A 16,602-nucleotide genomic window follows, 5' to 3' on the forward strand; every position below is an offset into this window, starting at 1 on the left:
CGATAACTAAAATTTATTACTATAATAATAATAATAATAATAATAATAATAATAATAATAATAATAATAATCATCATCCTTCAGGTGAAATCCTTCAAGTATAAATGGTCTGATTTCAGTTTGGGATCAAGTGTTGTTCCCACAAGATGATGAGGATATTCACTTGATCTAAATAGTGCAGATACTGAGTATTGAAATGTAGTGTGCCCACGCTCTGAAAATAAAACCCAAACGGTTCTGGTGTGCATTGCTGTCTGTTAAATAAATGTCTGAAGAGCCGGGGTAGGGTCCTGTAGTGCTGTTTCAAGGATGGCGGTGTTTAGATTTCGGAGTGGTGGTGGTATGAAGACCGACCACGGTTTTAATAATTAAAATAGCCCAGTCTGCCCCTGCGTGTCCTTCTGTCCAGCCCACAGGACAGGAATGTTAGAGATGCATTGTTTACACAGCCAGTGTGCCACATATAGTACGTCGTAACTGTAGTTTATATTTTTAACTGCTGCATTTCCAGCAGCTATGTTACTCCTTGCACTATGAAACCCTTCCTGGTTCAAACATTAATAGAGAAATCATTCACTGTAACCAACTTTACTAGAACGATACTAAATGCAAAACCTCAAAGTGCAGCAACAGTAAAATCACCATGGCAAGATAGACGAGAACTGGCGAAGCCCAAAATGCCTAGCAACGAAGAAAAAAAAGTGCGGAATGGTTTGCTGAGGCCTTGAATCGCACATTTCTAACACTTGGAAGCAGTTTCCACTTTTCAAAAGGATGTTTAGAAAGCGCTGGACAGTCTGGTTAGAGACCCACTAGGAACCGCAGCAGTGGGACTGAATGACTGTGACAGGACAGTCCATCCAATCGGATGTGGCTTGTGGGTCAGTTCTCACTGTTTTGGGGTTGCAGTAATGCTGATAAAGCAATAAATAAGTGCATAGCTTCCCATTGACTCTGAATCCCTCTTCCCTTTCCTGCAGATATCTGGGCTATAGGTTGCATATTTGCAGAGCTGCTGACATCAGAGCCAATCTTTCACTGTCGACAAGAGGACATCAAGACTAGTAACCCTTATCACCATGACCAGCTGGACAGAATATTCAACGTCATGGGCTTTCCTCCAGGTAAAAAACAAAACAACACAAGCAAAATATCTGTATTTGTAAAGTTCAGGTTGTGAACACCATCTCTGTTTCCCAGTTCTGTCATTTTATGGGCCCTATTAAGAATAATAATAATTGAGAATAACCCTTCTCTAAAGGCGTTAAGAGTTCATGAACTGCACACTTGATTTAATTAATCAATGTGCTTTAACCCTTTCATGCATGGAGATCTCTAGTCTCTATATGGGGGCATATGGAAGATGCAAATAATGAAGAAGGATGCCATTTTTTCCCCACATATAAGCCAAAAAAAAAAGATACCTTTTTTATTCCATTCAAAATATATCAAATAACATGGATCTGTGGTCATTTGTGCAGCAGTTTCAAAGGGATTGTACGCGTCCTACACAAATTGGCAAACCTAATGTTCAAGCAAAATAGTAATCCCACAGCACAGGCCCTTGTTAAAGCTTCATGTCTGGCATGGAACGTGGAGAGGAAACAGGGCCTCTGTGGAAGCTGAAACGGGACATGCCTGCACTAAAAGAGCTGCTCTACCCTAGCCTTGTATTGCAGCTTTAACAACCTCAACCAAGCATGACTCCAGCCAAACCTGAACGACTGCTCCTGATTGAGGGCCATGCACTCTTATCGCACTCATCCATGCGCTCTTATCACGCTCATCCATGCACTCTCATCACGCTCATCCATGCACTCTTATCACACTCATCCATGCACTCTTATCACACTCATCCATGCACTCTTATCACACTCATCCATGCGCTCTTTTTCCTGGCTTGCAAGATTTAGCGATTTGGCAACAATCATTTTTCAAAAGGGAGATACCAAACAAAGCGTTGTAAAGAGCATGGCTGGAGGCCTGCACTGCATTCACAGCGTTCTGCTCTGGAAATGTGAAGCTTCATAAAGAAGCTGGTATTCATGATTGACAGCTGGATGCCAGCAGTGCTGATGTGCTCCAGCTAGTCTCGATTTCATTCCAGTGCCGATGTGCTCCAGCTAGCCTTGATTTCATCCCAGTGCTGATGTGCTCCAGCTAACCTCGATTTCATTCCAGTGCTGATGTGCTCCAGCTAGCCTCGATTTCATTCCAGTGCTGCAGTAATGTGATTTGTGTAGCAGCCTGCGCCACTGTGCTTCCAGTATTCCTCCTACACTGTGTGGGGGATTTTGTAGGGCTCCAGACCAAAGCACAGTAAACGTTCATCCATAGCTTTTAATACACCCTGTGAAGGTAGAAGTTACTATTACTTAAGCATATAAGGAACCCATAACATTTGAAATATGAACCTGCTTGCAGAGGGAGGGGAGGGCAGTCATTGGAACAGCACAGAATGGTTCAGTGGTAATGTAGCTTGGGGTCTGTATTCAGAAGACATCCACTCGCCGGCACATGATTTGAAGCTCTATTTACTGGCATGCTAATGCTTTCTGAATACAGCCCTTGGTTTCTTGAGCCTTTTGGAACCCTTTGTGACACAGAAGATTCTGGAATGTTCACACAGTAGTGCAGTTTAGAATGTAGAAGCATTTACTGCTAATTCCAAATGGAGTAGAGTGCTTGATTGAGCCTGATTTCCAATGCAAACCTGCAGACAAGAGCTTTCTAATGTGCTGAATATATTTGGGACACAGAGTATTCATCTTTTAAAACAATAAAGTCAATAAATGAAAGCAGACTGTTGGCGGAGAGATGCATCCCGGTCTTGTAATGTGCATTACGATGGCTTTGGGCTTCAGAGCTGTTTTCAATAATGCTGCAGTTTGGAATGGCAGCTAGACTGAAAAACAAGATGGCGAGAAAATGAAGTTCAATCACTAGAATGCAAACTGTACTCATTATCAGAAATGACAAATAAAATAATTAGAAATTATACTGACCACCTTCAGTCATTTTGGTGCCAGTGTTTGGTGCTCACTTGTTCATTTGCTGAAATCAATCAAATAAAAAATAAATAACGTTGTCTCGTTCTCTGTCCTGAACGGTGCTACAAATAGAGAGCATTGTCCTGTTCTCTGTCCTAAACTGTGCTACAAATAGAGAGCATTGTCCCGTTCTCTGTCCTGAACGGTGCTACAAATAGAGAGCATTGTCCCGTTCTCTGTCCTGAACGGTGCTACAAATAGAGAGCATTGTCCTGTTCTCTGTCCTAAACTGTGCTACAAATAGAGAGCATTGTCCTGTTCTCTGTCCTAAACTGTGCTACAAATAGAGAGCATTGTCCTGTTCTCTGTCCTGAACGGTGCTACAAATAGAGAGCATTGTCCCGTTCTCTGTCCTGAACGGTGCTACAAATAGAGAGCATTGTCCTGTTCTCTGTCCTGAACGGTGCTACAAATAGAGCATTGTCCCATTCTCTGTCCTGAACGGTGCTACAAATAGAGAGCATTGTCCTGTTCTCTGTCCTGAACGGTGCTACAAAGACACTGGCTCTGTCAGCCATGCCTACAGTTCTGTTTGGGGGCATACTGACTGGCTGTGTATTCATTCCACAGAGAAAGACTGGGAAGACATTAAGAAGATGCCTGAACATTCAACACTGATGAAAGACTTTCGAAGAAACACGTATGTTGAAGCCAGTCTTTTTAGTACTGTAATGTCTAAGAGTGATCAATCCCTGACATTAGTGGAGCACGGGGTTAAGAAGACCCCACTGTACACCTAAAGCTGAGGGAACATGAAGCCACTTTGTGGCTTGGTTTCAGGAGACTAGGTTTCAGGCCACTGCATGGCACACCAGGGGAGACTCAGGGTTTGAAACAGCAAAGTTGGGTCAAACTAGGTCTCCTGGAACCAGGTTTCAAGCCAATGTTCCTGAAAAAGTGGCTTTGTGTTCCCTCAGCTTAGTGATTCAGTAGCACAGGACAAAACCCCCCAACATACACATTTAGAATGGCATTTTTTATTGATGATTATGCAAAGTACAGATAAACATTTACCTCAAACTCATTTGGTTTGAGGGTCCACACCACCTGCCAGCTGGGTGAGTCAGTAGACACACCCATAACAGATGGTACCAAGGGGGAGTTACAAGGGTGGGGTTGGGGGAGGTGGTGTGATGCAATGAATCGGACGCTAGGAAAGGTAAGTTACTTGACCTATGTATTCAAGTTTTAACCTGAGATTGTAATGCGTGCCTCACAGTCCTGCTTTTCTGCTGGTATTGCAGCATCCCCTTGCTCGTTCAGCAGTCCTATACCTAGTTTGTATCATTAAAACAGACCCCAATGATTTTTTTTTTTTTTTAAGCTGATACTGCAGAGGAGCCGGGTAAAAAATGTTTGAACAAAGTGAAAGTAATGCTGCAGTAACACGACCATGGGCCCTAGATAAAAAGCTTGAACTTGCATGTTCTGCAAATTTCAGGTTGTGAGGTTAAAAGCTAGCTTCAGCTGCATATTGTAATCTCCTGTTTTACTGATCTAATTAAATTATTAATCCATGCTCGAGTTGAACGGAGAGAAAGCTACCTTTCCCTGGGGCAGAGATCAAAAGACTGGGCATCCTGAGGGTCCACAGAGTTCTACACTGGCCTTTGCACTTAAACTCTTTGCTTAAGGAACCAGCGCTGTCAAATCCTGACCGCTTACAAATAAGTACATAAGAAATGATATTGCAAGGAGGAGGACTTCTGAAGTGTGTTTCATGTAACTGGAGGGGTTATACTGTCCCTCCCTCCTGACTTGTATCTCGCAGTGATTCATTCTGAATACTTTAACCCCACCCCAACTACTGAGTGGCAGCAAATTCCTACATTTCTATTGGAGGATTGTAACACGCTTGCGAGATTTAAAATGAGATTACAGTTAGAAACAGAGAATTGTTCCTGTTCGTGATATTTAAAGCTGTATTACAGGGGGAGTATTTACACACTCGTGGAATTTAAAACAGAATTGCAAATTGTGGCGAAATGTATGACAATGCCTAAACACACAAAAACCCAGAAGAATGTGCCGTGAGCAGAAGGATTTTGGTGTGGAAGACAGCAAAGGAAAGAAGATACAATTGAAGTGCGCAAGTACTGTCCAGTTACTACACATATTGTGACAGGAAAAAATGCCCAAGAATTTTAGGAAGTAACCGAAAACAAATCATTTCATACAGGTGTATAAAAAGCAAAAGCCCCGAAAAAAAAAAAAACTTCTGCTTTCTAAGATCAGAGCATTTCGTCGTTGTTCACTAGTTAAATATGTTTGCAAAAAAGGAATATTTCTGGGTTAAATTGGGTCTCGTCAAGCGCAGTGCCAGATGTTTGCAGTTATTTAGTATACCAAAGCAAGTCCATCCCAGACACCACTAATTGGCACTCTGAAGAATATATTTGAGTTTGTTCTATTACATGAAAGTGAAACAGACTCGGTTACAGAAGATTGTGATTGGTTGGGGATGAGAGGCCCAGTGGATTTGGCAGCAAGATGCAAAGGCTTTTATCTCCAGGTCACTGGTTTGTTTCTTGCCAGCGTCCTACAGAGGCTGAATTCTCGTGTGCTGTCTGTTTCATTTCAGAAACTGTCTCTCTGTGCCGTGTTTCCGTGTGGACATGTGTCCATGTCTGCTGTGCACCCCACTGTGTGTGGAATCACCTGTGTAGTGGATATAGTGGAGGCGGCCCTGCATCCGTGTAGCTGTGATTTTCTCCTTGTTCACATTATTAGCATACGTTGGTGATAATATCAGATTCAGGTTATATGGGGGGGTCTGTCTGTTTGTCCATCTGTACTGAATGTCACACTTACTGTACACTGTTTCTTTCAATTCCATTTCCTTTGAAGGAATTGGAATTTATATTTTAGAGATGTAATAAGTGTTGTGATTGTTCAACTGTTTTCATTTGAAGCCAATTTAATTTACTAACCAACAGTGGCTTCAGTTTCAGTGATTTGTTGCCACTGTGAGAAGCTCATTTTAACAGAATATTGCTGTATTGCAATTTGGTGCATTGGAACTGATTTAAAAGGAATGGAAATTGGGAATTCATTGGAAATGGGACTGAAATTGAAAAACAGAAATTGGCCCAGCCCTGATTCTGCAGATATGGCTTTATATACTGAAGTAGCTTCAAATTTGTTTAATTATTATTATTATATGTTTGTTTTCTTGAACATTTCCCTCGGTATTCAAGGGGATTCATTCATTCTGAGAGGTTCTGGATTCCGTTATTGAGTTCTTGAGTTCTTATGGGTCTCTAAATGTTCCTTTGTCTGCAGAGAAGCTGAAAGACAGCTAATGGCAGATTCAGATTGAAAAGAGCTCCCTATTGGAACAGCAAAACCCAAAGCCTCTTGATGATAGCAAGCAGGGTAATGAGGGGGAAAGATGACACTTGAAGAAGCAGTACTTACTCTTCATGTTATTAATTCAGTGCGTCTCTGTCAGCCACACAGCCGGAGAACAGGGCTGGGGATCGGTACTTCTGAGAGCTGCAGGAAGAGCCCCGGAAATAAAAAGCAAACCTCAATTTAAAGAATAATAAATAAAACCATATACGAGCTGCAGTCAGAAACGAACCATGGGGTTCAGATGCAGCTCAAGGGCAGATTTCAGTTCAAGTGGTATAGACGTGATCAGAAAGGGAAGGGTGTTGTGCTAATTGTACTTGAACTGTTGGGGGACTGCCTTTGTTTCCGAGGCAGCTGTAGTTTGATCTGGCCCCTCTGTTTCCAGGATTACTGGGAAGATTATGGAGGAATTTAGCTCCAAGATTAAAGGTCTGTGCTGGTGAATTTAATTGCGCAGTTTCTGAATATGACCCCTGTTCATAGTCTAGACAAGGTGTGCATTGCAATGTTGGGTATGTTGTGTTGTTATAGCCATGCTGCTCTGTGAGCCGCTGTAAATAACCTCAGCTCTTAACCAAGGGAAGAAATAAAATAAACCTTTTCTTCCAAACCTCAGGAATATATAGTGGAACTTTGGACTGGAGTCCTAATAGTAGGACTTTGGTAGCCATGTGTGTTTTGGTGTGGTGTTTTTATTTTATTTTTTAATATGGCACTTGGGTAGACAAGATTAATACATTATTTTTTAATCGATCAAAGCCCACTGGTGTGGTTTAATCCAATCAATCATGAATCGATTTAAAACCCCTAATAAATATACATGCAAAAAAAAAAAAATACAATTAAGAGTGAATTCTTGCAGCCATGGGGGGCTGATTGTTTAAAAACATCTCAACATCCGTTTCAAAGTGTGTGCCTGGGGGGGGGTAATCATGAACTTTCAAGCTGGATTTAAGGTTGTTCACAAAGATAGAAAGCAAGGATGAGTTTTTAAATGTTTTTCTAAATGGAGGTTGAAAAAGCAGAAAAGGGATTTGCAGTTTAAAATGTAGGAAGCATTTTGACAGGCAAGGCAGCTTCTTTTTTGATATGCCTGTGAGCCTTTGAAAGACCGAGTGAAGAACATCCTTTTCCTGCTCCTACTTTTACAAAGCCTCTGTTTGATGAGGAGCTCGTCCATCACAAGATTCATCTAATGGAACTGCTCTCCACATAGCCCTGCGCCAAATCCATCACACAGCACTGGGTGTGTTAGGCTTGGCCTTGGGTTTTTTTTCTTACAGCACTGGTGAAAAGGAATAATTGAAAATGCAGATACTGAACTTTCTTTTGTGTGTGTGTCTGTTTTTTAGGTATACAAACTGCAGCCTTATAAAGTATATGGAAAAACACAAGGTGAAACCCGATAGCAAAGCATTCCATTTGGTAAGTCATAGTAAAGCCCTTTTATTCTGCATTCTGTATTTTGTTAATTAAGGGGCACATTGTAATCTTGCACTCTCATTCTGCTTATTGCTGCCCTCTCACAGCTCTCTTTAAATCCAGCGCTAATTAAAAGGCATCCTTTTTATTCCCTTGCCCTCTGCCTCCAATTAGTTTTGAATAGACTGAGGATGTCTGTCTCAATATTCATGAACTGCTCGGCATGAAAAAAATAAACAGAAGGATATCTTTCTAATCCGTTTTCATTTCATTTCATTTAAGATCTGGAATTTGATTCCCATTGCATAGCAGTTTGATCCTTTCCTGGTTTTACTTTGAGTTTAATAAGTCACACCTGCTGTGCAATAGGAGTCTTATTGCGATCCCTGTAAAAGCTATGAAGTGCTGGTTCCAGATATCGCAGCTGATAGTGATACCTCTGCACAAGCACAGTTTGGATTCATTATTAAAATGCTGCACCACCATAGTGTGTGCAGTACGCTGACAGCAAGGCGTTTTGTTTTCAGTCTGTGTAAAACGTTAAGGCTGCGTGCCTGCTCTGTTGTGTCCCAGCACTACCCGATGCAGATCTGAACTGGAATACCCTCCTCGGCTCCACAGCCAGGGTTCACTCCTGTGGAATGGGGTTCACATGGGCACCGCATCTATATGAACCTTTGATTTATTTAATCCAAAACTAACTGCACTGCAAGAACATAACGTTTACGATTTTGACTGAAATCATACTGGGGTTTGGCCTCACCTTGGTGTGCGGCTGCTTCTCCCAATTCACCCTGGGCCTCTTGATTACTGTGGAAGGCTGAAGGAATGCTGTAGTTTCATTAGGAATTGCTGCGGATCAAGTTCACCCAACAGTGGTCCACTTGTGCCCCGATGGCGATGACTGCTGTCAAGACTTGCCTCTCTGTGTTTATTCTGTGAAATATTAATGGCTGAGGCCCCCAGGCTTTTTGTACTTTGTTATCTGAATTTGAGGTGAAAGACACGAGAGGCATATGAATCGGCTCACTGGTGCTCCTGTCCCTCCTCGCAAACCTCGTTTTGTCTGCTAAAAATGTGAAAAGCCACGTGACAAGTCCTCATCGTGGATCTGTAGCCACGCCAGCACTGTCTCCTAAAGAAAGTTATAATAATATTATTATTATTATTATTATTATTATTATTATTATTATTATTATTATTATTTTTATTATTATTATTTATAAAAATAATAATAATGAAAAGTCTGTGTTGATGAGTACCGGTGTGCTGTTGTACAACACAAACTAACTTTTTTTTTTTTCAATTCGAGAATCATTTTTTTCTACTACTGCAATATTGCACTAACAGATTAAAATGAGTAAATTGTGATTTAAAAAAACAAACAAAACATATTCCAGTATTCTTTTGTATCTGCTGAAGTCCCGCTGCTGTGTTCTTCTATATAAAGAACGTGGATGCCTGTGGACTCGCTCATGAGACTCGTCAAGGGCGTTGGTAATCACTGAGCAGACCGGAGGCCTTCATGCGCTTGATTTGCATGCTATCCTAATACTGTAGCTCTGTCACGCTCTCTCAATATCCAATCCCACTGAAATTAAATGCAAAGAGGGAATCCACTTTCACGTAGGCGGTCTTGGATTTGAGTGGCGTGCGTGTGTAGAAAGTTGTCATGGGCGTTGGTACTGTGCTGTATTGCCCCATGCTGTTGTGTAAACTTCCAGGAAGCCTGCTGTTAGAATTGTCTTCCTTCATTAGCTCAGGTGATTTGAATAGTCGGTTAAAGTATTTTTTTCTCTCTGCGTCTCTGTGAGATGACAATGGGTGATTTCCTCCAGATTTACTGCTTCAGGTCCAGCCCGGCTCTGTTCATTTCTGCAGGTCTCTGTGGTTTACCCCTGGGCATGGCTGTCTTTCCTGGCAGTATATTTAAAGAAGGGGTTCTGAATGGCGATAGACTGACCCTGGCACTCGTTTCAGTGGAGTTCGGTGCCTGCTCAAGGGCAGGGTATGGCATGTTCTAGGCTGCAGCTCTGGCCCTTGTAAGAACATCGCTGGGTGAAGGCCACGAAACGGCAGGCAACTTTCAGACCCTTTTTTTTTTTTTTTCTCTGGAGACCGTATCTCTAGATAAACGCTTATTAAAATTGTGATGAAGCTTGGCCTCGTATCATAACCTGGGGATATATGATCCGTTTGTCCTAATGTTGTATTTACTGCTGTACCCTTTCCCTCCTGCCCCATTGTTAAAAAATGAACATCCAGTTTGCAGACGAGATCTCATTTGGTTCTTGTAATCCGTGCATCTTCTTTCTGCTCCTGTTTTCACGTCACTTTTCTCATGTTTTCCAGCTCCAGAAGCTGCTCACGATGGATCCAATCAAGAGAATGACCTCGGAGCAGGCTCTGCAGGACCCCTACTTCTTAGAGGATCCGCTCCCCACTTCAGAGTGAGTGTCCCGCAGCACGGCCGCACTGTGCTCCGATGCACGCAGCAAAAACGCATTCAAACGAAAATGGCAAACCTGCAGCCTGCTATACTGAAACCTACAGTAATGAAAAAACAAAGCCCACTATTAAACTTGCAATATAAAGGGCGAGTGCACTTCTGATACGAGCAGTACTGCCAGCCAGCATTTATCAGCAACAGTACAGTACTGTAACTTAACTTTGCTCCGTTAGTTCACAAATAAAACACATCTTTAGAGTGGCTTTTCAAAGATTAGTCGGCTGCTTCCACAGTTCAGTAGTTACCGATGTGTACGTTCCACCCGCTTCCTGACGTTTAATAAGACACACCTGAGCTTGTTTCGTATACACTGTGGCTAATCAAGCTCTTAGTAAAACCTGGAATGAAAAACCTGGTGAAACTGCTGTGCAGCAGGAGTCTTATTCCCATCCCTGCCAAACCTAGGCTCATCTTGGGTCAGGAAATGGAACGCAGTGTCTGAAATGCCCATGACGTTGCGATAGCTGAAATAATTAGCTAAGTTTGCATTGCGTTCCATTTCCAGTCCATTCCGTTTCATCAAGGGAAATGCACTTCCAGTTCATATCCAGGGATCATTTGAACGATGTGGAAGAAATCTGCAAGCCGATCCGTTTCCAGAGGTCTTCTCCGATGCCCGCTGCTCACTTCCTGTGTGTGGGATCATGCCGTCGGCTTCATGGCATGGATTTAATATTAAGACTGCAAAACGGATTTGTGTGTTTCCAGTTTGCATGAAACGGCACAGAAGGAATATACGTACGACAGTGTGCAGAACTGAACAAGACAAATGTTGCTTTTCTGTTTCCATGACTACTTCCAATCCATAGCAAAGGAGTGCTCCTAATACTGTGGCCAAATTGGTGCCACCCCTCTGCAGAGTTAAAGCTCCTGTCAACTGTTTCTGTACACGAAGACCACTGTAACTACCTTGTTACCAGTATGTCACTTGAATGGTGAATATGACTAATCAAAGGAATGATGATCTGCAAAATAGCTGAAAGTGATTATTGAAACTTTTGATACAAGAGTACGCACTGTCCACCGGGCAGTCTCAATCCTAGACCCTGAGCTGGGTTTCATGGTTTTATTTTTGGAATATGTTAATGCAGAAGTCCTGTGTAGTAACGTGCATGACTAGCACACAACCTATAACATACACCACTTGTATAGAACACCATCGCCAATGTTCTAGAATAGTACTATAACTACACCACTTGTTAGAACACCATCGCCAACGCTCTAGAATACTATAACCAGTGTGTACTGCAAACTAGTGCTGCACAAACTGATTGTTCGATTATTCTGATTGATCTCTCCACAGAAATCGGGTGCTGACAAGCAGGGGAGGGTCACTGGTGTTGTTGACTGAGCTAATTTACCGTTCAAAATGAAACCAGTGAAGAGACAGCTGCTTGGATTTGTGATGACTGCTGCTTTTCTAAGACTGGAGAACAGCGATCCACACAAACCCAAGCAGCTGTGTCTTCACTTGTTTCACTTGGAATGGGAAACTAGCTCAATCAACAGCAATGCCCCTCACCTGTGGAGAGCTTGATTCATGCAGCTCTACTGCATTACATGTAAAACACACTGAAATTCTAACATGTGTAAAAGGTGCCTGATCTACTCGAAGGACTGTGGAGCAATATGTAGAAACAAAGACCTTTTGGGGTTTTCATTACAAGCACCGATAAGGGATCTGGCAGAAACGTTTGCTAAAATATCAATGATGATCATTTGGACAGGTTTAGGTGCTGTCAGGTGTTTGCAATGTCCAGCAGCAATTTCACATTCCTTCGGTAACACTGCCCTCTGGAGGCCACTGGCACTACTGCCCATCTAAAAAGACAAAGCACTGTTGTATCACACAGTACATGCTCCTGTTCTGTTATACACGTTCCCCATTTTGAATGAGCGATGGGTACAGTATTCTACTTCCACTCATGGCATCTATGCATACTGTGGCAGTGAAACATAGAGCCGTCCTGCTCTGCGCATCAGTGTCTTTGAACTGCGTTCTTCTACAGGACACACATGAAGAGTGATTGCCAGGCTCGCTTTCATCTTCGGACTTCAAATAAAACCAGTGCAGCCTTTTCAAATTGCCATCACGGGACAGGCCAGCGGTAACCGGTACTGTGAAACACAGTGACTGCAGTTCGAACTCTTTCCAGCACAGGTGTGAATGGAGGGTGTGTGTTTTATGTGGAGATTTTCATTCTGATGGCTTGTGGATTTTGGTTTGGAAGGGTATCCAAATGAAGTCTGAATAAAAGGGACACAAACCACCGCCAATTAACGGGCTCTGGCTCACAGCTACAGCTCCTTGGCCCTTGGTGATGCATCAAGCAGAGAGTTAAACACGTATTGCTCAATGTCAAGGGCTGCAGCGGGCTGTGGATGTGCGAGTGAAGGAACGCTGATGCAATTACAAGGCATCTGCCTTTGATGTAAACGCTGTTGTGCTGAGTGTTGAGCCCGCAGAGGTGGGTTATGCCTTGGGCAGTAGAAAGCCTGCAGTAATTGCATCAAAGGCTGACCCTGATGTGATGCACCATTTCCATAGGGACCCTGCAGTCAGCTCAGTCTCCAAGCTGCCTTCAAACAGCATAGCTGTGTCATGAAAAGGATATATATAAGAAATAGAGCTGGGGGATTGAGGCTGCTCTTTGTGAATGTGACAGTCCTCCTTCAGCCCCTGGCTCTGCTTATTCCACACAGTCACAATGTCGTTAAAGGGGTAACAGTACAATGCCAATCACAGTGAAATCTTGTCTTCTCTTTTGTTGCAGTGTTTTTGCTGGTTGTCAGATTCCTTATCCCAAACGGGAATTCCTAACGGAAGAGGAACCAGAGGACAAGGGAGACAAAGTACGTAAAGAAATATGAGCGAGCGAGGAAAGGGGAGGTAACCTTTTCATACATGAAATATTGAAAATAGCTGAAATAAAAAGTAGTTTTGGACACACATATATTTATTATTTCATTGAAAATGTTTTCATATGAGGCTATCATGCGTTTGCATTTGCGTTTTCTCTGTATGAGTTTGCCATGCATGAAAAAGTGCTTCTTAACTGTTTGCAGTGAAATGTAAAAACATTGCAGTGTGAAAGTTGAGCTGATTTTATTTATTTGTAGTCAATGTGAGAGCTTTAAATAAACAGGAGTGGAAGCAAGTCTCTCATTACATAGCACTTTGATGCAGTCTAGGTTTCACTACTGTATTTGGATCGACTCACACTGCTATGTATTGTCCTATTCCCAGCCTTGAAATGTGAGTGCCTCTCTGTACATTACCCTGCTTGTGTCCTGCAGTCACGCCCTCTGTCTCTTCTACCATTCCAGAAGAACCAACAGCAACAGCAGGGTAATAACCACACTAACGGAGCTGGCCACGCAGGCAACCAAGACAACAGCCACGCACAAGGACCCCCCCTGAAGAAAGTCAGAGTGGTTCCTCCCACCAATACCTCAAGTGGACTCATCATGACCTCAGACTACCAGGTAATTGCAAGCCTCTTCGTAGTGCTTCCGGTCTGAGCACACGGGCAGCGCGCTTGCATGGGGCCGGGCGTTGCTGCAACTTTGTATTATTGCTTCAGACGCAGCGTTGATCTGTCCTGTGGATTTCACCTTGTTTATGGACTCAGAATGAGACTCGTCAGAGCTGTGATTGTAGGGAGCAGCAGGCTAGATCTCAAACAGCAGGGTACATAAACTGCAATGCTGTTCTGCATTGATTTCATTGCCTGGGTTAAAGCTGCTTGTTCTAGCGGTAGCGGTGCCTGTAGCAGGTGATCAAAAAGAAGGTTATCATTAGATTTAATGACTTGTTTGGTGGCTACCTCCTAATCCAGTTGAGAGAGTACTTTCTCTTGCACTCATTGTATGACAGACCCTGACAAGAAATACACTCTCAACTTGATTAGAGGCAGCCTCCGGACACTTCCAAACACAGCGACTTCAATGGAAGTAATTTGTTGCCACGATGAGAAGCTCATTTTAACAGAATGCTGCTGAATGCAATTTTGATCAATGATGTGTCAGAATTGATTACAAGGGAATGGGGAATTGGTTCAAAAAATGTATTGAAACTGGGATAAAAAAAAGGAACTGACTCCCTTGCTTTTTTTCTTTCTGCTCTGAAGCGCTCCAATCCACACGCTGCCTATCAGAACCCTGGACCAAGCGCATCACTACCCCAGAGCAGCATGGGATACTCCTCTACCTCCCAGCAGCCTCCACAGTACTCCCACCAGACACTCCGGTACTGAGCGGTATTCCAGTGCGCAGTGATCGCTGGGATAGCAGGACTGAACACGAAGCTGCCGGACTGGAGGAGAATGTACTGTACAAGCACACCACACAGCCTGCCCCCCGCACGCTGTTCATTCATTGTCACGGGGGGGCTTCGGGTTAGACTTGAAAACTATCAGTCCAATGCATATTAAAAGAAATGGTCATAAAAAAAGGAAAGCGAGCACTAGCACAGTTTGTGTCGTTGATATGCTGCTGCTTCATGGTTTACTTGCCCTAATGCAGTCAGACCAACTTTATTGTCGTGTTCCAGCAGCTTAAAAAAAGCTGTGAATGTGTACTAGAGCAAAAAGTGTGTTTTTATTGTCAATGGTGAATGTTCGTGCTACAAGATCTGACCAGTCACAAACACATACAGTACACTCAACAACCACAATAAAATAATAACACCACAATCCCATAACTGGTACTTGAAGCCTAAATGTCTCGTTCTCATGTTGAATCAGAAACTCTGCTGCCTGAAACAATAAAATAATAATAATAATAAGTAGGATTTTTGGTACACGTTTTTAGTTTTTGTGGCTAGGTGAATTGTTCCCATTTCTCAGTGTTTATGCTGCGTGTGATGAGGACTTTGTGTAAGTGGTACCCTCAACAGCTTTTCTTTTTTTCTTTTTTCTTTTCTTCACTGTGTTCTATTCCACCGATACTACAGCTGCTATATCACCAATGGTAAATAAGCATAACGCCGTCTGTGAATCTGTCCATCACTTCTGCAGACACATGCACACAACTGATGTTGCTGATCTGTGAGCATGCTTTGGGTTAAGAAGCATGGCTAATAGGTTTTTTATTTTTCCGGCAAATGTTAAGCATCAATCTAGATGTTTCTCATCACCGGTTATATATATATATATATATATAAGACCTGATTTTTAGTGGATTTTAATAAAGAATTTGTATTAGATTTTTTTTTTTTTTTTGATGTTTGCACACTGTTTTAGGGATGCCCTTATTACAGCGACTGTGAGCTGTAGGCAAGCCTTACAAATTTGTGAAAAAAAAATGTAACATACATTGTACTGTACTGTATTGAAAAATACAGGATTGAAGCAAGTATTGTGACAATAAAAGTGAACCATTATAAACTTCTATCTGAGCACCCTGAATGCCTGCTCTGGTTTGTCTTGCGTGGGACAGTCCACCTTGTTAAGTTAAGTACAGACAGTCCACCTTGTTAAGTTAAGTACAGACAGTCCACCTTGTTAAGTTAATTACAGACAGTCCACCTTGTTAAGTTAATTACAGACAGTCCACCTTGTTAAGTTAAGTACAGACAGTCCACCTTGTTAAGTTAAGTACAGACAGTCCACCTTGTTAAGTACAGACAGTCCACCTTGTTAAGCTGATTACAGACAGTCCACCTTGTTAAGTTAAGTACAGACAGTCCACCTTGTTAAGTTAATTACAGACAGTCCACCTTGTTAAGTTAATTACAGACAGTCCACCTTGTTAAGTTAAGTACAGACAGTCCACCTTGTTAAGCTGATTAGCCAGTCTGATGTCAGATCTGACCAGTCACAAACATACAGTACACTCAACAACCACAACAAAATAATAGCACCACAATCCCATAACTGGTACTTGAAGCCTAAATGTCTCGTTCTCATGTTGAATCAGAAACTATGTTGCCTGTGCAGGAGTCTTATTTCCATCCCTGTTTATGATAAAATCTTTTCAAGTGTTAAATGTTTTTACAGATCATGCTCTTGCTAATTTTGAAGCGTCCTGAAACCTTGTAATAAGCACTTTGATACAGCAGGAAATTATACATAAATAAATTATAATAGTGTTAATACTTAATAAAAATAACTATTTCAGTTTCTTTTATATCTGTTAAAACATTATGTAAAGTGACCCAGTTTTTCTGAAACTGGTACAGCAGGCACTGGGCTCTCTGCTGCCCTCTCATGGTGATTGTGTGCACTTCAGCAACAGCTGGGAATGATGTGGAGCAACAGTGAGCTG

The 16,602-nt window shown here is 42.3% G+C and overlaps 1 protein-coding gene across 3 annotated transcripts in view; it reads left to right on the forward strand.

Moving 5' to 3' along the window:
* Positions 1 to 15,726, forward strand: part of LOC117405152 (cyclin-dependent kinase 8) — a 54,925-nt gene extending 39,199 nt beyond the window's left edge. For all 3 annotated transcript variants that reach the window (XM_059030682.1, XM_059030683.1, XM_059030684.1), the window contains 7 exons: positions 981 to 1,124; positions 3,621 to 3,690; positions 7,757 to 7,829; positions 10,179 to 10,276; positions 13,110 to 13,188; positions 13,663 to 13,821; positions 14,466 to 15,726. In XM_059030682.1, coding sequence (XP_058886665.1) covers positions 981 to 1,124; positions 3,621 to 3,690; positions 7,757 to 7,829; positions 10,179 to 10,276; positions 13,110 to 13,188; positions 13,663 to 13,821; positions 14,466 to 14,591 — 749 coding nt within the window. In that variant the 3' untranslated portion in view covers positions 14,592 to 15,726. The remainder of the gene's footprint in view (positions 1 to 980; positions 1,125 to 3,620; positions 3,691 to 7,756; positions 7,830 to 10,178; positions 10,277 to 13,109; positions 13,189 to 13,662; positions 13,822 to 14,465) is intronic.
* Positions 15,727 to 16,602: the final 876 nt, after the last annotated feature.

This window comes from Acipenser ruthenus, chromosome 9 (assembly GCF_902713425.1).
Source record: "Acipenser ruthenus chromosome 9, fAciRut3.2 maternal haplotype, whole genome shotgun sequence".
NCBI classification, from domain to species: domain Eukaryota; kingdom Metazoa; phylum Chordata; class Actinopteri; order Acipenseriformes; family Acipenseridae; genus Acipenser; species Acipenser ruthenus.